Source organism: Aethalodelphis obliquidens, unplaced genomic scaffold (genome assembly GCF_003676395.1).
Source record: "Aethalodelphis obliquidens isolate GAN/ISIS:26980383/991018 unplaced genomic scaffold, ASM367639v1 scaffold53, whole genome shotgun sequence".
Lineage (NCBI taxonomy): Eukaryota > Metazoa > Chordata > Mammalia > Artiodactyla > Delphinidae > Aethalodelphis > Aethalodelphis obliquidens.
In genome coordinates this window covers 963,880-988,723 of record NW_020837997.1, presented here as the reverse complement: position 1 = coordinate 988,723, position 24,844 = coordinate 963,880, and the positions used below count along the sequence as shown (strand labels likewise).

General features: G+C 47.2%; 1 protein-coding gene across 2 annotated transcripts in view; it reads left to right on the top strand.

The window, feature by feature from the left end:
- Positions 1-24,593, top strand: part of AKAP8L (A-kinase anchoring protein 8 like) — a 30,726-nt gene extending 6,133 nt beyond the window's left edge. Inside the window, exons 2-15 of one of the 2 annotated variants that reach the window (XM_027084495.1) lie at positions 1,098-1,172; positions 7,129-7,161; positions 7,459-7,516; positions 7,619-7,699; positions 9,608-10,061; positions 10,153-10,249; positions 10,329-10,399; positions 10,722-10,785; positions 11,685-11,793; positions 13,246-13,387; positions 13,476-13,581; positions 13,819-13,949; positions 23,991-24,086; positions 24,201-24,588. In XM_027084495.1, the coding sequence (XP_026940296.1) occupies positions 1,098-1,172; positions 7,129-7,161; positions 7,459-7,516; positions 7,619-7,699; positions 9,608-10,061; positions 10,153-10,249; positions 10,329-10,399; positions 10,722-10,785; positions 11,685-11,793; positions 13,246-13,387; positions 13,476-13,581; positions 13,819-13,949; positions 23,991-24,086; positions 24,201-24,518 (1,835 nt within the window). In that variant the 3' untranslated portion in view covers positions 24,519-24,588. Of the gene's footprint in view, positions 1-1,097; positions 1,173-7,128; positions 7,162-7,458; positions 7,700-9,607; positions 10,062-10,152; positions 10,250-10,328; positions 10,400-10,721; positions 10,786-11,684; positions 11,794-13,245; positions 13,388-13,475; positions 13,582-13,818; positions 13,950-23,990; positions 24,087-24,200 lie in introns of both variants that reach the window. The other variant, XM_027084494.1, reaches the window with a different exon arrangement.
- Positions 24,594-24,844: the final 251 nt, after the last annotated feature.

The window sequence follows — 24,844 nt, the reverse complement described above, 5'->3', positions numbered from 1 at the left end:
TAAAGTAAAATTCTCTTTCACATTAAGTTGAAGATACATAGTTGATACACCTTTTGCCTTATGCACTGTGAATGTTAAATCCACATCCTAAACTTAAAATATTTGTGAGTCCTCCACAGGACTATTTGTAAATGTTTTATATACTAGTCTTGAATAAACATTCAGTATTATACCAAAAAAGAAAAAAGAAAAGAAAAGAAATGAACATGGAAGAGTGTCAACAAATATGTGAACGCCTACCCAGGGAAAGGTACTTTGTGTGTGCTTTTGTTGTAAATAAGCTACTGGAGGTTCTGGCTTTAATTTTTAGGTCATGAGTTGGTGCTGATGGGAACAGGCAAATATTGCCCCTTATGGTGTCTGTCATAATTTCAGTGCTAAGTGTAAATCATTTAAAAAATGTTTTAAACGTGTAGTTTTAAAGATAGTGTCAGGATTCATCATAATCTGTTATAATCAGCATTTGAGAGCAGTAGTTTCTGGTAGAGGTTCAGATTTTCCTTACCTGGTACTAATTCATTTTAAATTGAGAAATAGTATGAGAGTTGAGAAGATAAGAAATTATATGTATAATCTATAATACTTATTCCATGTCAACATGCTAACCCCAATGCAATTGAAATTACAATTACTTTTGAGAGGTAATTGTAATACACACATTTTTTTATTGGAAAACTGAAAAATACAAAGCCGTTTCGGCTTCAGATTTGGGGGAATGGAAGAGGTATTATTTACCTTAACATTGTTCAAAACTGACCCCCCATTGTTTTTTGAATTGGAGCTCACCTTTCAGTGATTTGATATAAATATTTTCCTCATTCAACTGAATAATTTGGGTACCCATTTATCAAAACAGGATACTAGTTTGAAGGTTTAAAAGTGTTTATGCAATTCTTCTGGCATAGCAAGTTAAACATAGCCTGCCTTTCCATTGGTTAATATGTTCTGGAGGTGTAATTAAAGCGTTCAGAAGCTAGAGGTTTTGGTGGCTTTCCAGTGACGGGAGGGTCTGCCAGCCAGTCTCCACTGAAAGGTAGTCTGAGATCATTTTCATGCAACTTGTTTGGGAAAATTAACCACACTGTACCTCTGTTTAGGCTTTGTCCAGGGATCTGAAACCACATTGCATTCTACATACTCAGACACAACTGCTCAACCCACCTGTGATTATGGTAAGTGTGGGCCCCTGGGAATTGGAGGGTGCATGCTCTGCCTTCTTCTAGTGGCAGAGCAATTTGGTGTTTATTAGTTGCCTTTAACTTTGCTGTCACACTGTCTTTTCCAAAGGCAAACTTGTGTGAAATGGTATGGTGGGCTCTTAGAATAGCCAGTGCTTCCCTTTGGGGAATTATGGGAAAGATGTCTGTTATTGAGCAAGCTGGAGTTCTTGGGGCTGTAAAAGATTTGTTCCTTTGACTCTTTGACATTTTCTTAGAAGTACCTGTGGTCTGTGACAAAGATCTGGCTTCAGAAAATCCCCTTGAGGGTCTGGGAAGGAGAATGGCCAATCAAAGTCCAAAGGATTGGTCTGAGCAGAAACCAAGCCCTTAACTTAGCCCCAGGGTAGTGCAGGAGACTGCAGTGTGGGAGAGGCTGCCTGTCTGAATCTAGCAGGCCTTTAGAGTCACAGTCAGGCCAGCAGGCTCCTCACACACGGGTTTGAGAGAAGGTTTCTCATTGATTTCTCAACTCTGGACAGACACACTAAATCTCTAATTCAGAAGTAGCCACGTGACAGAATCCATAGATGGTCTGTTGGTGTCCTTCAGCAGCCCAGAACTGCCAGTAAAGCTGTCCTTCTGTGATCTGTGACCCTAGTTGTCTGTCAAGAAGGAGCCCTCTTTAAAGGATTTTGCCTTGGTTACTGAGATGGGTTATTGGTTTTACTGCCAATGTCTAGGGAAAGACTAAGCCTACACAGTCACATTCCCTCAGGAGTCACTGATTAAGTGGACATAAGTAAGCTCCCTGAAGAATTAGCAGATAGTCTCGGGGCGGGGGCGGGGGAGACTTAAAATGTTCTGAAAATTGGGCTTCCCTGGTGGCGCAGTGGTTAAGAATCCGCCTGCCAATGCAGGGGACACAGGTTTCGTGCCCTGGTCCGGGAAGATCCCACGTGTCACGGAGCAGCTAAGCCTGTGCGCCACAACTAGAGAAAGCCTGCTTGCAGTAACGAAGACCCCTAATGCAGCCAAAAATAAATTAATTAATTAATTTTTTAAAATACTTTAAAAAAATGTTCTGAAAATGAGTAAGGAGGTATCAAGGAGTTCATAAATGAGGAGAAACTTGGTTTGCATGGCTTCTCTGTCCTGCCCTCCCTGCCTCAACCCTTTGAATCAGACATAGTCCCACATCACACATCATTTTTGAATTATTTTCCCTCAGGTTTATATATTCTGGGTACAGAGCATTTTATCAGATGTGCCATTTGCAAATATTTTCTCCCAGACTGGAGTTTATCTATTTATTCTCTTGATAGTGTCTTTGGAAGAATACAAATTCTTCATTTTGATGAAGTCCAATTCATCAGTCTTTTCTTTGTTTTTGTTTGTTTGTTTAAGTCTTTTGGCCGCACCACGCAGCATGTGGGATCTTAGTTCCCGGACCAGGGATTAAACCTGTGCCCCCTGCATTGGCAGCGCAGGGTGTTAACCACTGGACCGCCAGGGAAGTCCCAAGTTTTCCTTTAATAAATCGTGATTTCTGGTGGTGTATCTATGAAATTTATGCTTAGCCCAAGGCCACAAAGATTTTCTCCTAAGTTTTCTTTTAGGTGTTTCATAGTCCTAGGTTTTACTTTTATTTTGTGATCCACTTGAGTTAATATTTCTACCAAGTGTGCAGTATAGGTCAAGATTCTTTTTTACCTTTGTTGAAAATTAATTGAACATATACGTGTGGGTCTGTATCTGGCCTCTAATTCAGTTCCATTGATCTTTGAGTCTGAATTTCCTATAGTACCTTGCTGTCTTGATCACTATAGTAAGTCTTGAAATTTGTAAATGTGAATCCTCTGGGTTTGTTCTTTTTCCAAAATTGACTTGGATATTATAGTTCCTTTGTTTTTGCATATAAATTTTAGAATCAGTTTGTCAATTTCTATTAAAATTCCTGCTGAGATTTTGAGTTGAATGGTCTTGAATCTATAGATTAGTTTGGGAGAATTGAAATCTTAACAGTATTAAGCCTTCCAGTACATGAACACAGTATGCCACTTCATTTGTTCAGGTCTTTGATTTCTTTCATTGGTGGTGTAGTTTTTTTGTTTGTTTTTTTTTTAAGTGATATGGTCACTTCATTTAGGAATTAAAGAGAAACTGTACATTCTTTTTTTTATATAAATTTATTTATTTTTATTTATTTATTTTTGGCTGTGTTGGGTCTTTGTTTCTGTGTGAGGGCTTTCTCTAGTTGCAGCGAGCGGGGGCCACTCTTCATCGCGGTGCGCGGGCCTCTCACTGTCACGGCCTCTCTTGTTGCGGAGCACAGGCTCCAGACGCGCAGGCTCAGTAGTTGTGGCTCACGGGCCCAGTTGCCCCGTGGCATATGGGATCTTCCCAGACCAGTTCTCGAACCCGTGTCCCCTTCACTGGCAGGCAGATTCTCAACCACTACGCCACTAGGGAAGCCCCAGTGGTGTAGATTTTTACACACAGATCTTGCACACATTTTGTTAGATTTGCAGCTAAGTATTTCATGTCTTTAGTGCTGTGGTATATGATAGTTTTCAAAAATTCAGTTTCCAGTTGTTCATTGCTGGTATGTAAAGATTTGATTTTTGTATATTGACCTTGTAATAAACCTTGCTTAGCTTACTTATTCACTAGTAACTCTTTTTTGTAGATTTTTTGGAGTAGTTTTACATAGACAATCATATTGTGAAGCAATAGGTATATTTTTACTTTTCCTTCTGGATCAGATTGCAAGAATAATATAATAGCATTTAAGTAACATTTTGAAAAACAGTCAACCAAGATCCCACCATTTTATATTTAACTTTTGTCAGCATAGTTACTTTAGGTAGTTGAATAACTTGCAGGTGGCTAGAATTGTGTCTACGGTTTTGTTTTGCTTACTGTTAGAAGCATTTCCTTGTGCAGCATAAGGCTTAGATTCTTTTTTGATGCCTATGTGATCTCACTGAGTAGGTTGGCTATAATCTGTTCTGATTAACTATTACCTTAAAGTTGAATGTTTACATTGTGTTCTTTTTTTATTTTTAATTTATTTATTTTTGGTTGTGTTGGGTCTTCATTGCTGCACACAGGCTTTCTCTAGTTGCGGTGCACAGGCTTCTCATTGCAGTGGCTTCTCTTGTGTGGAGCGTGGGCTCTAGGTGTGTGGGCTCAGTAGTTGTGGTGCACGGGCTTAGTTGCTCCGCAGCATGTGGGATCTTCCCAGACCAACGATCGAACTGTGTCCCCTGCATTGGCAGGCGGATTCTTTTTTTTCTTGTTTTTAATATCTTTATTGGAGTATAATTGCTTTACAATGGTGTGTTAGTTTCTGCTTTATAACAAAGTGAATCAATTATATATATACATATGTTCCCATATCTCTTCCCTCTTGCGTCTCCCTCCCTCCCACCCTCCCTATCCCACCCCTCTAGGTGGTCACAAAGCACCGAGCTGATCTCCTTGTGCTATGCGGCTGCTTCCCACTAGCTATCTATTTTACGTTTGGTAGTGTATATATGTCCATGCCACTGTCTCACTTTGTCACAGCTTACCCTTCCCCCTCCCCATATCCTCAAGTCCATTCTCTAGTAGGTCTGTGTCTTTATTCCCGTCTTGCCGCTAGGTTCTTCATGACCTTTTTTTTTTTCCCTTAGATTCCATATATATGTGTTAGCATATGGTATTTGTTTTTCTCTTTCTGACTTACTTCACTCTGTATGACAGACTGTAGGTCCATCTGGCAGGCGGATTCTTAACCACTGCGCCACCAGGGAAGTCCCTACATTGTTTTCTACTTTTGCTCTTTTTTGTTTACTACGACTGTCTCCTTTTCTTTACTCTCTCTTTTTTTGTTGTTTCCTTTTTAAAATAAATTATATTCTTAAAATTCTCTTTTGTCAACTCTGGTCTCATCTCTGTGGATGGAAGTTAGTTCCGATGTTCTTCTGCAAGGGTCAGGTCTCAGGGAGTCGCCAAAGAACATAGTGTAGACAAAGATTTCCGCCCCCCCCAAAAAAGGGACCTGGTTGGGGAGCCCATCAGGGAGTCTAGGTTGCTCTGGGCATAGCAAGTAGCACATAGGGAGTGCTTGCCTGCCCCTGTCATAGGAGCCACCAACCTGTCCTTGTGTTTAGCGTTAATGCTCACTCCTGCTTCCTCTCCTTGTGCTTCTTTGCTCGTTCTGGCAAGTCCTCAGTAGCAGAAGCCTGGGGTGGGGCAGGGACATCCTATTCTGGCCTCACAAGCATAACCCTGATGGGTCTGCATTTGCCTCCCAGTCCTGTCTCTTTTTGAATAGCTAGTGTCCACTGTCCTGGGTGCAAACAGCCATGTGGCCAGGCTCTTGTTAGCTGCTGGGACTAAGTGCATTATTCCTTGTATGGCTCTGCCAGCCTCTCTTCTGCCTGTAAGAACGCCTCTTTCACCACTCACTCCTTACATGATGTCCAGCTGCTGTCTCTTGCTGCTCTAATTACTTAGTGTCTCCTTTAACACACAGTGCTCTGGGCCTGAGGAGTGCCCAGGACTGCCAGCCTCTGTTCTGTGTCCTCTGAGCATGGTAATTCTTGAATAAACAAACGACTGAGAAGCCCTTGCTTTGGTTTCCCCAGCTGAAGAGGATTTTTGCTTTGTGAGCTCTAGCATGCCCACGGTTCATTAAAGTAGTGTTCGTCTAAAGTTCCTTGCTGGTTTCCAGTGTCTCCCCATTCGTTTGTGCAGTGGATTGAGGAGGAGCCTGAGTGTAGGATCTCAGCCTGCCCCCACCCCCCTTCATTCTGATTCATCTTCTCAGTGTATGCAGCATTGCTTTCCTGTGGCTGGATTCTGTTGTTCATCACACTGCCGTCTCACTGAGCTTGGTCCCCTGCCCTGGGATGAGCCTGACCTGTCTGTCTGCAGGGTAGACAGTGTGGAGTAGCAGGTAACTCTGAGGTCTCACCCAAGGCACTGGAAAAGCAGTCACCTGTTCTAATGGACTCCCTTGGGAAAGAAACATGTCTGCTTGACTCAGAGGTCCCTCTTGGCTTTGCACTTTGTCAGTTTTCAGTGGCTTTATGTTTCTGAAGGAATGAATTTTTCTTACATGCTGTAATAAAATCCAAAGCATATTTAGTTTATAATCCAGATTGTTTTCTCAACAGCTTTTCTCAAGCTGGGAGTGGTGTTTTGTCCCCCTCTGCTTATGTGTTCCAGCACAGCACACTCACAATTCAAGTGTTTGGTGGTTCTCCCTGTTAAGACAGACATTTAAGGGACTAGAGCAGTCAGTTTCTCTGCTCCATATGGCTTTGTCGGGTGATTTGATTGACACGATTTCAGAGTGGCTATGAGCTCTGTGCTGAGCTTCTTGTACAGCACAGTGTCGGTGTAAGGCACTGGAAACTGCTCTCCTCCTCCTCTGATTGGTGCTTAGCCAGGGGCAAGAGTAATCTTCCAATACTGGCTTTTTTTTTTTTTTTTTTGTGGTACGCGGGCCTCTCACTGTTGTGGCCTCTCCCGTCGCGGAGCACAGGCTCCGGACGCGCAGGCTCAGCGGCCATGGCTCATGGGCCCAGCCGCTCCGCGGCATGTGGGATCTTCCTGGACCGGGGCACGAACCCGTGTCCCCTGCATCGGCAGGCGGACTCTCAACCACTGCGCCACCAGGGAAGCCCCCAATTCTGGCTTTTTAAGGAAGGCGTATAGGAGCCAAATTCCTTAGCTGAGAGTGTTAGGAATGGGAGGTTCCTTAAATAGCAGATGGTCAGAACCACGAAAGGTCAGGCACCAGGGCAGCAGGTGGCCTGGGTCATTTATGTAGTGCTCTCAAGCTCAAGGCTTCTCAATTAGGGGAGGTTCAGTGTCCTGTAACCGCTCAGGTTTTAGGAATCGTTGTCTTTGTGCCTGAATTAAACTCTTACTGTATTGTAAGCAATTATAGGTGTAATTGTTCTTTTACTTTTTGTAGGATATGGAACTTGGAGCTCTGGGACAAACAGAGGCAAGTATTATACCCATGATCATTCTCCTCTCCCTTGGGATTGAACTGGTTGAGTCTTTCTGCCACTGCCCAGCTTAGCCAAGGTTTTGGGGTGGGGGTCGCCTTTGGGGGTCCCAGGTGCCCTGGAGCTGGCTACTCCTTCCCAGGAGGCCTTATTAGTATAAACTAGGGCCCAGCCAGCCTTAGGTGGCTAAGATCCAGTCTTGTCTCTGTGACCGAAGGTGTCCTTGTCTCCGTGTTTGTCTGTCTCTCCTCGCCCCCTCCATCTTGTCTGTCTTTCTGTCTCCCTCATTGCAGGCTACGAGAACTATGGTTATGGCTATGGCTATGGCCAGGATAACACCACCAACTATGGGTATGGTATGGCCACTTCAAACTCTTGGGAAATGCCTAGCTCTGACACAAATGCAAACCCTAGTGCCATGGGTAGTGCCAGTGCTGATTCCGTTTTGTCCAGAATTAACCAACGCTTAGATATGGTGCCGCATTTGGAGACAGACATGATACAAGGAGGCGTGTACGGCTCAGGTGGAGAAAGGTGAGTGGACACCTGCCTAGGTGCTGAGGCTCTGCAGGGTCACCTCCTGCCTATTGCCCCTTGGCGTCTCCCTCTTCTGAACTGCCTCTTTCGTCTGCTTTCTCCTTCTTTGCTCTGCTGTCGGGGCTTCCCAGAGACTGCTTGGGGTCCAGTGCACTTCCCTTCTTTGGCCTGTGTCCCCTCCTCCCTCCACCCTCCCCAACTGCCTGATGGTGAGCCTCTCTTCCAGCTTTTAGAAAGAGGAACAAGCCCAGACTGGGCTGGCTTCACTGTACCCTCCGAGTGGCTCTTCTCAGGAGCATTGTTAAATGGCTCTTCCCTCTGGAGACAGCCATTTGACATTCTTCAGATACTTTACATCCTGCGCTCTGTCAGGGCAGGACAGATTGGGTTGGGTGTGAAGGGTGGGATGAACCCTTGGGGCTGACCACTGTGAGCTGCGCATCCCACATAAGGGACAAGGAAGATGTGGGCATGTCCAGACCACCCTTCAGTGCCTTATAAACATGTACCTGTTGAGCCTCAGAAGTGCCCGTGAGGAACTGTTGACATCCTTACTTTGCAAATGGGGAAAGTGAAGCGCATGCAGGTCACACCTCTTGCCCACAGGCACCCAGGAGTAAATAGTGGAGCTGGGCCTCCCACTCAGATCTGTCCTACCCCACAGCATCATGCTGTGGGCATTTGTCATTGTCTGAAGTGGTGCTGGCCTAGAAGTTCTTGTGCCCTAGTGAGAGGTTTCAGTGAGGAGGGCACATGTATTTCTGGCACAGGTTGGGGTGGAGTGGCCTAATGGCTCCAGCTGACAGATGGGAGAGAGCAGAGAGTAAGGAGGGGCCTGGCCAGGCACTGATGGGGCCAAGTGAGGCACCAGGACCACTAGGGGGCAGAGGGTACCAAGGGGACTTTTGCTTGCATGGGCTCTGTAGCAAGCAAAAAGTGTTGGGGGATGCCCAGCACATCCCCTGCCTGACAGTCATAGTGCTTGGAGCTGAGGCTGCCAAATTGCAGGCAGGGGGTGGGCGGGGGGCCGTGCAGTTGGGCTGACATTGCTGCTGGTGCCAGCTGCCTGTGTACCTTCTTGTGGCAACCTGGAGCTGGAGAGCAGGGTTGAGGGATGGAGTGGCAATTAATTGGGTAGCACATGCTGCTGGTGCTTCTTGACTACCCAGCTTTGGCAAAGAGACATGTGGGGTCTGGGCCTGTGGGTTGCAGCCATGGTTAGAACGGCTCTCTCTGGTGCCCTGTCTTGCGCAGGTAGAATGTTTGGCCTGCCTTCCCAGTTGCTATGTAGGATGTGATTCCCTGTCCTGGGCTCCAGAGTTGATATGAGCTCATAAGAACTCTTTTTCTTGTCCCTGGGCAAGGTCACATTGTCTTTCCTGGCAACATTCCTTGTTTTGTCTTCCTTTTCCTTTCGAGTGGTGATGGGCTTTGAAGGGTTTGGCAGTCTCTCGTGGGTGTCATCAGCCCCAGTGGACAAACACTGATGTGCTGAACTGCCCATGTACTGCAGGATGCTGGGGTGCTTGGCTCTGCCCCTCAAGCAGCAACCTTGGGTGTTGTGACTGCCACAGACACATGCACGTTTCTTATGGGCTGTGGGCTGTCTCTTCTCCTAACTGAGACCTACTTTACCCTAATAGTCCTTCTTAGGGTCCTCAAGCTGGTGTGGCCCACATGCAAGCTTGGGGACATCATCTGAGAGGCCCTTCTGGCTTCTAGAAGTCTGCTCCTGAGAGGCCTTTTAAATTGGCATTTCCAAATATTGATCCTCTGATGGGGATCAATGGGGTAGGTGCTGGAGTGGGTTTTCTGTCCCCGTGACAGAGAGGTTTGGTGGCAGGCAGGAGCAGAAGGGTGATAGGACCTGAGGCCCTCCCTGATGCTTGCCACCTGCCCCTGCAGATACGATTCCTACGAGGCCTGTGACTCGAGGGCCGTCCTGAGTGAGCGTGATCTGTACCGGTCGGGCTATGACTACGGCGAGCTTGACCCTGAGATGGAAATGGCCTACGAGGGCCAGTATGATGCCTACCGCGACCAGTTCCGCATGCGTGGTGGCGACACCTTTGGCCCACGGGCTCAGGGCTGGGCCCGGGACTCCCGGAGTGGCCGGCCGATGGCCTCAGGCTATGGGCGTGTGTGGGAAGACCCCATGGGGGCCCGGGGCCAGTGCATGCCTGGTGCCTCCCGGCTGCCCTCCCTCTTCTCCCAGAACATCATCCCTGAGTACGGCATGTTCCAGGGCATGCGTGGCGGGGGCACCTTTCCGGGTGGCTCCCGCTTTGGCTTTGGGTTTGGCAATGGCATGAAACAGATGAGGCGGACCTGGAAGACCTGGACCACAGCTGACTTTCGGGTAAGTGGAGGAGGCCTTCCTGTTTTGTGACTGAGCAGAGCGAGGGGCCTGGAGCCATCCACCCTTACCCTGCTCCCTCTTTCTGACCCAGACCAAGAAAAAGAAGAGAAAGCAATGTGGCAGTCCCGACGAGCCCGACAGCAAAGCCACCCGGACGGACTGCTCTGATAACAGTGATTCAGACAATGGTGAGGCCAGGCACTGGCATAACCCTGTCCTCTGCCCCTTGGGGCTCCTGGGCTGAGCTTGCTTCCTCTTACCTTTCAGACGAGGGCACCGAGGGGGAAGCTGCAGAGGGCACTGAAGGCGCTGAGCCTGTGGAGAAGGGCTTCAGAGCAGTAAGTGGCCCCAGCCCTGCACTCTCTCTGTCTGTAGGTGAGGCCTGTGAACAGTGGATCGCCTGAGTCATCTCTGCATGCACACATGACTAGTACAAGGAGGTGGAGGTCTGGTAGAGAGCACAAGCTGCTGGCAGGCTGCCTAACCAGAGGTTGGATTTCCTTATCAGAAAAATGGCAGAGTGAGCCCTCTGTGCAAGGGCTGTTGGGAGGATGTGAGGCTCCTGGCTCAGTGCCTGGCCTTGAATAGGGCCTTGTCATTTACAGCTGTTATGAACAGCTATACATGCTTTAACATTGAATTTTTGAAATTGTGTCTTAGGAAGGAGAAGATGAAGAGGGAAAAGAGGATGGGAAGGAAGAGGGCAAAGAGGATGCAGAGAAAGGTGAGTCTTCTGAGTGGCCTGGGTTCTGGGGTGGCTCTTCCAGGTGCTCGTGGTGGGAGGGGTCCAGCCAAGGGCAGGGTTTTGGCAGAAACGTGTCCAGCTTGGATCCTCCCTTGTGTGGCTGGGTATGTGCTGGTAGGGAGTAACCTCCTTCTTCACCCCCTTCCCACTCTGCCCCTAATCTTCCCAGACCGAGGCTATGGGTGGCGATGGTCCCTGCCTAGTACACTGGTTTTGCCTTCAGGTGGGGGCAGCAAGCAAAAGTGTGGGGGAACCCCAGGCACACCCCCTGCCCTCAGGCCCTTAGTAACATGCAGTTCTGAGTCCTTAATGGTTGGTGTCCAAGCCGGGACCCTTGGTGCAGTTTTTACGGCTCTGGTTTGCGTGTCCTTTCCCTTAGCGCCTCCACAGCCCCTGTTGGGAGTCCCTGTCCCCCTATTCAAGTGATGAGCGCCAGCAGGTACCTAACCATAAATCCAGCCTCAGCCTACTGTTGCCGTGGTGCCCAGTGTGAGGTGGGCAGGGCCATGCAAGCTTTGGGGCCTTTACCACTTGGAGGCTGCTCTTAGGCCCCAGCTGAGGCCTTCCTGCATCCTGCCACCTGGGCCCTCTGAACTTGTGCCAGTGTCCCCACTGAGACAGCCTCTCTTTACCTTCCAGCCTCCCTGTGGCCCACTCTGCAGAGTATAGATGTCCTGGAGAGTGGTGGGGTCAGCACGTGTCCTCCCCTCTTCAGGGCCTAGGCCAAAATCACTCCCCACCCATTCCAGGGTACCCAGCCCTGCTCACAGCCAGAGGCCTTGCTCGACAGCTGCTTTCAGAATGGACCCTCTGGAGTAGATGGTGGATGATCCAGCCAGAGGCCACAAACTGGTAACTGTGCTCCTCTGTTCCCACAGGGGCCCTGAGCACCCAGGATGAGAGTGGCCAGACCAAGCGCAAGTTGCAGGCAGGCAAAAAGAACCAGGACAAGCAGAAAAAGCGGCAGCGAGACCGCATGGTGGAAAGGTAACCAGCTTCCCTCCACCCCTTTGCCTCTGCCTCGCTCTGGGGCTGCCTCCAGGAGAGCAGGGCCATAGCTCTGCTGCCTCACCGCCCTCTGGCCTCCCTTGGGAGCTGCCACCTGCTCGGCCGTGCATGGACCCTGCTTTCCGCCAGGCCCAGCTCCCAAGGCCTGATTCGTCCCTTGCCCCTCTGCGGCCGCCTGGCGACCGCTAGCGACTTTGGCCTGAGATCTGACACTGCTCACCACCGTTGCCCAGAAGCTCCAGCACTAGGTCACTCAGCGCACGAGCCCCGAGGTGCACTGGGGGCCTGATGCCCCTGCGGGAGGGGGCCAGCTCATCAGAGACTCAAGGTCCAAGGCGCCTGTGCCACCCCAGCTAGCTGCCAAGAGGCCATCACCGTGCTCAGGAGAGATGGCAGCACCTGTGGGCTGTGGCAGCCTCGGGCCTGCCCTCTGCCCTGCCCGCCGGCCCTGTCAGGCCGGGCCTGTCTGCGGCTGAGCCCTTCACGCCCCTTGGTCGGGTCTGTCTGCCCTCAGGGCTCCCGCACTGGCGCTTGCCTCCTCCTCCTCCGCCTCAGACTCTTGCTCTTGCTGGACCTTCCTCAGCCTCGCCGGCGCCTGGCCCCTGGGCTCTCCAGACAAAGCTGACCCCGTGGCCCAGATAAGGACGTCCGGCAGAGGTAGGGACCTGCCCCAAGGCCTCGGTGGCGGCTGGCCTCCTCCGCCCCTTGCCACGGCGGCCTGCTCCAGCCCAGGCCCCAGACCCCGGGCTTCTGCTGTGGACACGAGGCCCAGACAGAGCACCTCGCTCAGGTGACTCCAGGCTGCCCTCTGGCAGGCCGGGCGGGCGCCCTCCTTCCAGCTCAGACTGGTCTCTTCTCAGAAGAGGAAGATGAGGCAGCAGGTGCCCAGGCCTGCTTGCCTCCCATCCCTCCCGACACCACCCCCAAGCATTCTGAGCAAAGGATGGGCTGGGCCTTTCAGTCCCTCAGACCCCAGAAGGAAGATGCAGCACCTTTTCGGGCCCTGCCTCGGGACTGCGTACTCCACTCTGCACCTCAGGGCTACCTGGCTCACGCCAGGGCATCCTCCTTCCGGTCCCCAGCTGGGCCAAGTACACAAGCTCCTGCCCAGCCTTGGTAGAGATGCCCTCCGGCAACCTTCCAGCGACTCCTTGCCTGTTGCAGCAGCTGCTGCCTCAGGCTTCAGCCTCCTGCCTACGGGAAGGAAGAGCTCCTCCCCTGTCCCCTACGTTGCAGTAACTGCAGCCTGCAGACGTTCTGTCCCTCTCTACACCCAACCCCACTGGTCCTAGCCTGTCCCCCTGCTGGGACCGTACTTCACAGGCCCATGAGCAAGGCCTGTTTCAGGGCTCGCAGCTGGGTTGGGTGAGGCAGCAGCACTGTTCCCTGGGACCCTCTTGATCTCAGTCCCTCATTTCCCTCCTGTGGCAGGATCCAGTTTGTGTGTTCTCTCTGCAAATACCGGACCTTTTACGAGGATGAGATGGCCAGCCACCTCGACAGCAAGTTTCACAAGGAACACTTTAAGTACGTAGGCACCAAGCTTCCGAAGCAGACAGCTGACTTTCTGCAGGTGAGCCTTGGAGTGGTACAGCTGCTTTTACCCTCAGGACATAGAGCAGCCCACACAAACCTTAATATCTCCTTGGGATCTCCGGCAGGACTACGTTGCCAACAAGACCAAGAAGACAGAGGAGCTCCGAAAAACCGTGGAGGACCTTGATGGTCTGATCCAGCAGATCTACAGAGACCAAGATCTGACCCAAGGTGAGGAGGTTCCATCCCAGTCCTATCAGGCAGGGCCTCAGCCTTCCCTCCTCTGGTTCTCAGAGTGGGGTCACAACACCCCTCTGTTCCCCCAGGGAGGGTCACTGAGAACAGCCTCAGGCCCACGTGGAAGTGGCAGGGTGAGGTGAGGAGCTGGTCTGCTGTTTTCCCCCAACTCCTGGGTCTTTCTTAGGTGCCTGGGACCAGTGGCAACTCCCCTCCTTCTCCCCTCTACAGAAATTGCCATGGAACATTTTGTGAAGAAGGTAGAGGCAGCCCACTGTGCAGCCTGTGACCTCTTCATTCCCATGCAGTTTGGGATCATTCAGAAGCACCTCAAGACCATGGATCACAACCGGAACCGCAGGGTGAGTGGCTACCAGTGCCCTCCCACCAGCCTGTGGGTTGACTGGGTGAGGCCACTGGGGAGGTCCTGGGGTTATAGCCCCTGCTTGCCTATGAGAAACTGCAGGGACTGCAGGGCGCAGGAAGATGTAGACATTTCCAGCCCAGTTCAGTCAGCGAAGCTACAGAGAGAGGGGTGGGAAATGGGGACTCTGCCTGGCAGGTGGTGGCATCAGAGCTAGACCTTAAGAAGTAAGGTCTGTGGGATATGGGGACCTCCATGTGCATATGGGTCAATGGCCACATAGGTTCAGAAACCAAACAGGGAGAAGTGTATGGTGCAAGTGTTGTTGGAGGAAGTATTGGACACAAGGTTCACAAGGGCTGGGCTGAGGGGCCTGATCTTGCTCCTGTAGGCAGCAAAGCTTTTAAGTGGGGGACCAGTAGGATTAGAGTCGGTGTTGGACTAGAGACTTCGGGCACCTGTTGTGGGAGGGAGGTTGGGGATCAAGGAAGGGCTGCTGCAGTATCAAGCCAGAGGTATGCCTCCACCTTGGAGATGAAGACAGGCAGGATAGAAGAGGTGTTAAGGAAGTGAACAGGAGGTTGGCATGAGGGAGTGACCAGAAGTCTGGGATGTGGCAGATTTCTGCCTTAGCTGGTGGACAGTGTTGCTGCTATGATGGGGAGGGCGGTATATGGTACAGGGAAAGGAGCGAGTTTGGCAAGAAATTGAAAAACTTCTGTCTTGCATTCCAGTGCATTCCCAGTGCCTATCACAGAAGCCAGAGTAGGTGGGGTTTTTTTGTTGTTGAATGGGTGACATCCTAGGTTAGAGGTGTCTGTTAGAGATCAAGTGAGGGTGGTGGGGCTTTGCAGTAGGGAAAGAGCTGAGAGGCTCAGGACCCGGTCTGGGCTAGAAAGGGAGTCTTGGGTGCCATCACCTGGAGGAGGCTGATGGGATTTATGAGCAGATAATAGCAGCAAAATGGTATAAGAAATAGCATTTCTCAACCTTTTTCCATGCCCATCAGATTCATCGCTGGTCTTTCTCAGTGCAGTGATTCTCAACAGTGGGATGGGTTTAGAGATCTGGCTTGGGTGGTTGAGGAGATTTGGGATTGGCATATGCAATTGAGAGATATGGAAAGATAAGGAAAATGTCCCTTGGCTTTGGCAGCAGAGAAGCTGTAGGGATCTTGCCAAGGTGAGATTCTTGGTTTGGGAGCTGATAAAAGGGGTATACCAAAAGAGAACAGAGAGCAGATTGTAGAGGCTGGACAGTGCATGGTATTAAAACTTGGAAAATCTGGATGAAATGAATGATAGCTAGCAAAAAATAAACTCAAAAGTGATTCTAAAGCAAGTTGAAAAAAAAAGAACAGCTGTAACAACCAGCAACTGTAGAGGGGATTGGAAGGGTGATAAAAGTTACTTTGAAGACACCAGAAGTAGTTTATAGAGATAGTTTCAATATAAACACTATATTTTTTAAAATTCCAGACTTAGAAGTGAATAAAAAGCTTCTAATTATTATTATTATTTTGGTGACAGCTTTATTGATATACAATTCACATACCATACGGTTCATCCATGTAAGGTGTACTAGTCAGTAGTTTTTAATAATATTCACAGTTATGCAGCTATCAGCACAGTCAATTATAGAACCTTTTCATCACCTCAAAAAGAAACCCATACCCTTTAGCTATCACTCCAACCCCCATGCTCCGCCAGCCTTAGGCAACCACTGATCTACTGTCTGTCTCCATGTATTTGCTTATTATGAACATTTCATAAAAATGCAATCACATAGTATGTGGTCTTCTGTGATCGGCTTCTTCAATTTAGCGTATGTTCAATGTTCTTCCATATTGTAGAATGTGTCAGAACTTCATTCCTTTGTATGGCCTAAAAATATTCTCTTGTATGGACACATACCTCATTTGGTTTATTCATTCTTTAGAATTTGGATTGTTTCTACCTCTTGGCTATTACGGATAATTCTGTTATGATGCAAGTTTTTGTGTGGACATGTATTATCATTTCTTTTAGACAGGAGTGGAATATCTGGGTCAAATAGTAACATTTTAACTTCCTAAGGAACTGCCAGATTGTTTTCCAAAGTGGGTGTACCATTTTATATCCCCATCAGCAATATATGAGAGCTCTGATTTATTATATCTCACCAACACTAGTTATTATCTGACTTTTTGATTCCAGCCATTCTAGTGGGTGTGCAGTGGTATCTGTTGTATTTTTCATTCGCATTTCCCTGATAACTGACTAATGATGTTGAGCATCTTTTCAGTGGCTTGTTGGCCATCTGTCTACATTCTTAGAGGTGAAGAAATGTCTGTTCAGATACTTTATTTTTTAATTGTGTGGTCTTTTTGAGTTGAGGGTTCTTTATGTATTCTAGATACAAGTACCTTATCAGGCATATGATTTGCGAATATTTTCTCCCATTCTGTGGGTTGTTTTTTTTCACCTTTTTAATGTGTCTTTGCAGCACAAAGTTTAATTTTTTTTTTTTTGCATTATGCGGGCCTCTCACTGTTGTGGCCTCTCCCGTTGTGGAGCACAGGCTCCGGACGCGCAGGCTCAGCGGCCATGGCTCACGGGCCCAGCCGCTCTGCAGCATGTGGGATCCTCCCGGACCGGGGCATGAACCCGTGTCCCCTGCATCGGCAGGCGGACTCTCAACCACTGCGCCACCAGGGAAGCCCCAAAAGTTTAATTTTGATGAAATCCAGTTTATCTATTTTTTTTCTTTTGTTCCTGTGCTTGGGGTATCATATCTAAGAATCCATTGTCAAATAAAAGATTTACCCCTATCTTTTCTTTTTTTAAAATATTTATTTATTTATTTTTGGCTGCGTCGGGTCTTCATTGCTGCTCGCAGGCTTTCTTCAGTTGCAGCGAGCGGGGTCTACTCTTGGTTGCGGTGCACAGGCTTCTCATTGCGGTGGCTTCTCTTGTTGCAGAGCACGGGCTCTAGGCACACAGGCTTCAGTAGTTGTGGCTCACGGGCTCTAGAGCCCAGGCTTAGTAGTTGTGGCGCACGGGCTTAGTTGCTCTGCGACATGTGGGATCTTCCCAGACCAGGGCTCAAACCTGTGTCCCCTGCATTGGCAGGCGGATTCTTAACCTGCGCCACCAGGGAAGCTCCCCTATGTTTTCTTTCTCTTTTTTTTTTTTTCTTTTTTTGCGATATGCGGGGGGCCTCTCACTGCTGTGGCCTCTCCTGTTGCGGAGCACAGGCTCCGGACGCACAGGCTCAGTAGCCATGGCTCACGGGCCCAGCCGCTCCGCGGCATGTGGGATCTTCCCGGACCGGGGCACGAACCCACGTCCCCTGCATCGGCAGGCGGACCCCCAACCACTGCGCCACCAGGGAAGCCCCCCTATGTTTTCTTACAATAAGAATTTTACAGTTTCAGCTCCTATAATTTTGGATCTTTCATGCATTTTAGTTAATTTTTGTATATGGTATAAGGTAAGGTTCAACTTCATTCTATTCCATGTGATTTTCCAGTTGTCCCAGCACCATTTGTAGAAGAAACTACTTTTTCCCTGTGACTGTTTTTTCTCATTTTCACTATGGCACCCTTGTCAAAAAGCAGTTGACCATAGCTACATGGATTTATTTCTGGACTCTTTATTCTTTTGTTCTCTATATTCTTATGCCATTACCACACTTTAGCTTCATAGTAAGATTAAGAATCGGAAAGTGTGACTCCTCTAACTTTTGTTCCTTTTTTTTCAAGATTGTGCCTTTGAGCTTCCAAGAATTTTAGGACCAGCATGTCAGTTTCTACAAAGAAGCCAGCTGTTATTCTGATAGGACTATATTCAATTTCTGTATCAATTTGAAGCGTGTTGCCATCTCAGCAGTATTAAGTCTTCCAGTCTGTAAATATGGGGTGCCTTTGCATTTATTTAGAGCTTCTTTAATTTCTTTCAACAGTGTTTTATAGTTTCCAGTGTATAAGTTTTGCACTTTTGGGGCTCTTAATTTATTCCTAAGTATTTTATTCTTTTGATACTATTATAAATGGAATTGTGTTCTTTAATTCCATTTCTGGGTTGTTCTTTGTATGTGTATCAAAATACAATTGATATTTGTATGTTGATATTTTATCCCGTAACTTCACTGAAGTTGTTTATTAATTCTGATAGTTTAGTGGATTCCTTAGCATTTTCTGTATATAAGATCAGTTATCTGCAAATAGAGATAGTTTAACTACTTCCTTTCCAATCTGGATGCCGTTTAATTTTTTTTTTTCTTCTTTAATTGCCCTGGCTAGAACATCCAACACAGTTTTGAAGAGAAGTATCTTCTTGTTCCTGATCTTGGTAGGGGAGGAAGCATCGGTCTTTGACCATTAAGTACGATGTTAGCTGTGGATTTTTCATAGGTGCCCTTTTTCTGGTTGCTGAATTCCCTTCTATTCGTATCTTGTTGAGTGTTTTTATTCTGGAAGGATATTGGATTTTGTCAAATGCTTTTTCTGCATTTATTGAGATGCTCATGTGGCTTTTGTTTTTTATTCTATTCGTATGGTATATTACATTAACTTGGGTTGTTAAGCCACGCTTGGTGTTCCTGGGAAAAATCCTACTTGGTCATGGTGTATAATTTTTTTATATGTTGTTGGATTGGCTTTGCTGATGTTTTGTTGAGAATTTTTGCATCTGTATTCATAAGAGATAATTCATCTGTGTTTTTTTGTGATGTCTTTGGTTTTGGTATCAAAGTAATACTGGCCTCAAAAAATGAGTTGGGAAGTTTTCCCTCCTTTTGTTTGGAAGTATGTGAAGAATTGGTATTAAATTGGTAGAATTTGCCCCTGAAGCCATCTGGACCTGGGCTTTTCTTTGTGGGTAACTGCTTTTTTTTCATTGCTAATTCTATTTCTTTACTTGTTATTGGTCTATTTAGATTTTCTGTTTCTTCTTTCTTTGGCTGCACCATGCATCTTTCAGGACCTTACTTCCCGGGCCAGGGATTGAACCTGGGCTCCAGCAGTGAAGGTGCCAAGTGGTCCTAACCACTGGAACACCAGGGAACTCCCTCTATTTCTTCTTGAGTCAGTTTCAGTAGTTTGTGTCTTTCTAGAAATATGTCTGTTTCATCTATTATCCAATTTATTAGCATACATTTATTTCTAGTGTTCCATTATAATCCTTTTTATTTCTGTAATGTCAGTAGTCCCCTTCTTTCTTTTTTTTTTTTTTTTTTTTGCGGTTCGCTGGCCTCTCACCGCTGTGGCCTCTCCCGCCGCGGAGCACAGGCTCCGGACGCGCAGGCCCAGCAGCCACAGCTCACGGGCCCAGCCACTCCGCGGCATGTGGGATCCTCCCGGACCGGGGCACGAACCCACGTCCCCTGCATCGGCAGACGGACCCCCAACCACTGCGCCACCAGGGAAGCCCCCCCTTCTTTCATTTTTGACTGGTAATTTGAGTCTTGTTTTTTTCTTGGTCAGTCTTGTTAAGGTTTGTTAATTTTGTTGATCTTTAAAAAAAATAAACTTATGGCTTCATTGATTTTTTTTTCCTCTTCTGTTTTTCTGTCCTCTGCTTCATTAATTTCTACTCCAATATTCTGCTTGCTTAGGTTTTTTTCTTTTTCTTTTTTTTTTTTTTTTGCGGTTCGCGGGCCTCTCACTGCTGTGGCCTCTCCCGTTGCGGAGCACAGGTTCCGGATGCACAGGCTCAGCGGCCATGGCTCACGGGCCCAGCCGCTCCGTGGCATGTGGAATCTTCCTGGACCGGGGCACGAACCCGTGTCCCCTGCATCGGCAGGCGGACTTTCAACCACTGCGCCACTAGGGAAGCCCGGTTTTTTTCTATTTTAATGTAGGCATTTATAGCTATAATTTTTTCTCTGAGTACTGCTTTCACTGTATCCCATAACTTTTGGCATGTCACGTCCTCATTTTCACTCATCTCAGGTTATTTTCTAATTTCCCTCTGATTTCTTTTTCTTAGACCCACTAGTTATTCAGCAGTGTGTCATTTAATTTTCACATATTTCTGAATTTCCCAAATTCCTTTCTGTTACTGATTTCTAATTTTATTCAGTGTGGTCAGAGAATATACATTCTATTATTTCAGTCCTTTTAATTTACTGAAGTTTGTTCTATGGCCTAGTGTATGGCCTATGCTGTGCCTTGTGCATTTGAAAAGAATGGATTTTCTGCTCTTGCTGTGTGGAGTGTTCTATAGATACCTGTTATGCTTGTTTGGTTTTATAGTGTTGTTCAAGCCTTTTATTTCCTTGTTGGTCTTCTGCCAAGTTGTTCTATGCATTATTGACAGTGGGATATCAGCTATTGTTGAATTGTCTGTTTCTCCCTTTATTTCCGTCGGGTTTTGCCTTATGTATTTTGGTGCTCTGTTGTTAGGTGCATCTATACTTAGAATTGTTATATCCTCCTGATGGAGTGACCCTTTATCCTTATAAAATGTCCCTTTCTGTCTTAGTAACATTTTTTGTTTTAACACTCTATTTTGTCTGCTATTAGTATAGCCAGTTCATTTTTCTTATGGTTGATGATTGTATATCTTTTCCCATCCTTTTCATTTCTATTTATTGAATCTATTGGATCTAAAGTGTATCTCCTATGAATAGCATATAATTTGATCTTGTTTTTCTATCCAGTTTGACAGTCTCTGTCTTTTTTTTTTTTTCTGTACGCGGGCCTCTCACTGTTGTGGCCTCTCCCGTTGCGGAGCACAGGCTCCGGACGCGCAGGCTCAGCGGCCATGGCTCACGGCATGTGGGATCTTCCCGGACCGGGGCACGAACCCGTGTCCCCTGCATCGGCAGGCGGACTCTCAACCACTGCACCACCAGGGAAGCCCAGTCTCTGTCTTTTGACTGGACTGTTTAATTCATTCACATTTACCATTATTGTTGATATTATTAGATTTACATCATTCTTCTATTCACGCTTTACTGCTTTCTTTGTATTAAGTATTTCTTTAGTATAACATTTAATTTTAATGGTTTTTTTGCACTGCATTTTGGGGAATTATTTTCCTAGTGGTTTCTCTAGGCCTTACCTTGTACATATTAACTTTTTAAGTTTTCCTTTAGATACAATAACTTAATTTCAGTGAGATTAAGTTACTCCTATGTACCTCTCTACATAGGAGGTTTTTGTTATGTAAAGTAGTACCTCTGTATGTGGTACAAACCCAATAATGTAATACAATGTAATTGTTACTTTATATAATTTGTCTTTTAAGGAAGCTGACAGAAGAAAGGAGAGCAGTTACATATTTCTAGTTTTTGTTATATTGGCCTTCTTATTGCTCATTACTGGTTCTCTTCATTTGAATTCTTCCTGTGGATTGAAGTTACCATCTACAGTCATTTCCTTATTAGCCCAATACAATTTTACTCCCCCAACCTTCTTTGTGCCATTATTGGCAAATATATTACATTTCTGTGTTACAGGCCAAACAATACAATTATTTATATGTATTTACAACTATATATATTTTTAATATTTAAATATATGTATGGTTTTATACAACCCCTTTTTAAACCAGTTGAGAAGACAGGAAAACATATTGCATTTGTAGTGTTTTTTGTAATTACATAATTACCTTTACTGTTCTTTCATGTGGATTTGCATTATTGTCTGGGATCACTTCCTTTCTGCTTGAAGAACCTCCTTTGGTATTTCTTATAAGGTCTGCTAGTATGTGGTATGTGGTTGTTGTAGCAAAAATCTGAAAACATTGTAAGTGTGCTTCAGTTGGGAGACATTCTGCTGTGTCCATCTGTGCACCTAAAGGGAGGAGGATAATGTATTGGCGAGTGAGAATAGTATCCTAATTGTGCATCTTTTTTTTTTTCCGTTCATAAAACTTTTTTTCCACTTAACATGAACTTAATACACGTGTTCTTAACAATTATGCTTGAATTGTTCATGAAAATCTCATAAGACATTAAAAAAGCCATCATCTCAAGTTCCATGTTAACTATTTTTACAGCACGTTAGTCAAGCATCAAAAAAAATCACAAAAGCAAAAAAAAAACTTAAGAAAAAATTAAATATATGGTGTTTTTTTTGTTTTACTGCTGTGCTTGATATACATGAAGTAGTGGATATCAAGCAATTCATTTTTTTTTAAATTTTTATTTATTTATTTTTGGCTGTGTTGGGTCTTCGTTGCTGCACGTGGGCTTTCTCTAGTTGCGGCGAGCAGGGGCTGCTCTTCGTTGCCATGTGTGGGCTTCTCATTGCAGTGGCTTCTTTTGTTGTAGAGCACAGGCTCTAGGCTCATGGGCTTCGGTAGTTGTGGCTCAGGGGCTCTAGAGCACAGGCTCAGTAGTTGGGGCGCATGGGCTTAGTTGCTCCGCGGCATGTGGGATCTTCCTGGACCAGGGCTCAAACCCGTGTCCCCTGCATTGGCAGGTGTATTCTTAACCACTGCGCCACCAGGGAAGCCCAAGCAATTCATTTTTACTGCATCTTGTACATTCGTTCTTAAGTTGCCTAAAACATTTAAATGCAAATATAATGAGTGTAGCAAAAATAATGAAAGCAAACAGCAGGTAACTTTATAAATAATGGAATGTGAACCGTTTTTGCTCTTATCCAGAGTAAATTGGGTCACAGCTAAAGGAACGCTTCTGTAGCTGTAGTGAGCGGTGTGCACATTGAGACTGGGTGTTCTGCAGATAACACATAGTTTAACGTTTAATATCCATGGGATATCTATTTCTACTACAGCCTTGTAAGTGTGCCAAACCTTAAAGTACCCACAACTGCACCTGCGACTGGAACCAGTTATCCCTTTTATTCCCCACAAGGACAAACCAATATGTAGGCAGTTTTCTTTTGTGTATCTTTAACTTGTTTCATTTTCAGCATGCATGAGGGCTATTAATATCTTCCCCAAGTAGTAGAGAAAAATATGTAAGGAAAAGAAGATGAAGGTGGGGAAAGGGAGTAGAAACAGAAAGTGAGATGATTTTCTGAAATGTGATAATAGAGTGGCTAGGGTAGAGTAGAGGTCCTGGAGATCAGCTTCCCCACCCCTCCAAAAATAGCTTTACCTGTTTTTCCTGTTCATGGCTTTATACTTGCATTACCATTACTTGCATTACCATTACTTGCATTAATGATGGAAGTAAGAGTTGCCTTCATTCTCACCACCGAGAAAATCATGTAGCATTTTGGTATAAATCCTCCCAGAGGGAAAGGCTCTGGAATGCTGTGCACACTGTCCCTGAGCCCTACTTTAAGGACCGCATGGTGTTCTTTTGAATGTTTGATTTACTTTAACCACTTCTCCACTGAAGAACATTAAGGTGCTTTCCAATTTTTCACTACTGCAATCAATGTGCATGCATGTTTCCAATTTTAAACTTAGGCTAGACTCTGGGAAGGAATTACTGAGAAATTTTTACTTCTGATATATTCCATCAAACTGATTTCCAGAAAATAAACAGTTGAGCCTCTCACCAACAGAGTATAAGTGTCTCTTTTCAACCTTTACATTTGGGGGTATAATTCTTCCTCCTGGGAATCCTATGGATTAAAAGGATGTATATCATTAAAATACACTGTTTGACATTCGTATTCCTGCTTTTATATCCTCCCTGTTTATCCTAAAGAGTTCCATGCATTTTAGGGCATTTGCCCCCTTGTTAGGTGTTGCACATTTGGTTTTTAGTACGTTTTTTTATTTGTTTGCTGCTTATAATTTTTAAGTAAGCAAATCAGATTTCTGCAGTACAGCTGTAAAGACATACGTCTGTAATCAGTTACATACAGTAAGTATGGTATGGAAAGATGGAGCATTTGAGCAAAGATCAAATCGGGTCGTGGCTCCATGCTTGTAGAGTGGACCCACGCTTGTACCCAAGGGTGTGCTTACAGAACTATGCAATCTGGTGGTAGTCATTGGCGGTGCTGGGCCCCGAGGTGGAGGTGGAGAGGTGTGCGGGTGTGAGTGGTCTCTGCCCGATCCGGCGGGGTGGGGTGGGGAGTTTTGGATACCTGGGGCAGCCTCTGCAGCCCTGCCTGCCTTACCCGTAGCTCATGATGGAGCAGTCTAAGAAGTCCTCGCTCATGGTGGCTCGCAGCATCCTCAACAACAAGCTAATCAGCAAGAAGCTGGAGCGCTATCTGAAGGTGAGCTGCACGCCCCTGGCATGCTGGCCCGGCCCCGGCCCCAGCCCCTGGTCCTGGTCCCGGCCCCAGCCCCGCGGGTCCTCCCTTTCTTCAGTATGGCGCCCCTCTCCGCAGGGCGAGAACCCTTTCACCGACAGCCCGGAGGAGGAGAAGGAACAGGAGGAGGCCGAGGGCGGTGCCCTGGATGAGGGGGCGCTGGTCGAAGCGGCAGGGGTCGCGGAGGGTGCAGAGGGCGCGCCGGCGCAGCCCCCAGTGCCCCCGGAGCCGGCCCCTGGGGCCGCGTCCCCGCCCCCACCGCCGCCCCCCGAGGAAGACGAGGAGGCGGCCGTGCCCCTACTGGGCGGTGCGCTGGAGCGCCAGATCCGAGGCATCCCGGGCCTGGACGTGGAGGCTGATGACGACGACGAGGAGGGCGGGGGGGGCGCTCCATGACCCGGGCCCGGGGCGGGCGGGGCCCGCGTGGCCGAGGCTGCAAGCCGAGTCTAATAAAGTTCTTCCCATCTTACCTCTTCCTCTTTTGTCTATGTGCGGCGCGGTCCCCGTGGGCGGGTGTCGGCACCTAGCCGCTGGGCTGTGTGTGCCTGCGGGTGGGGCCCGGGAGGGGTGGGTTGCGCCTGCGCACTGGCGGGGAGGAGAAGGGATACGCCTGCGAGCAGCAAGGCACCGCGGTCCGGACCAAAACTCCCAGGGTGCTGTGAACACCGATCCACAACAACCGGAAGGCCAGCTGGGGTGGTAAGGGCGGTCCCGCTGTGAAC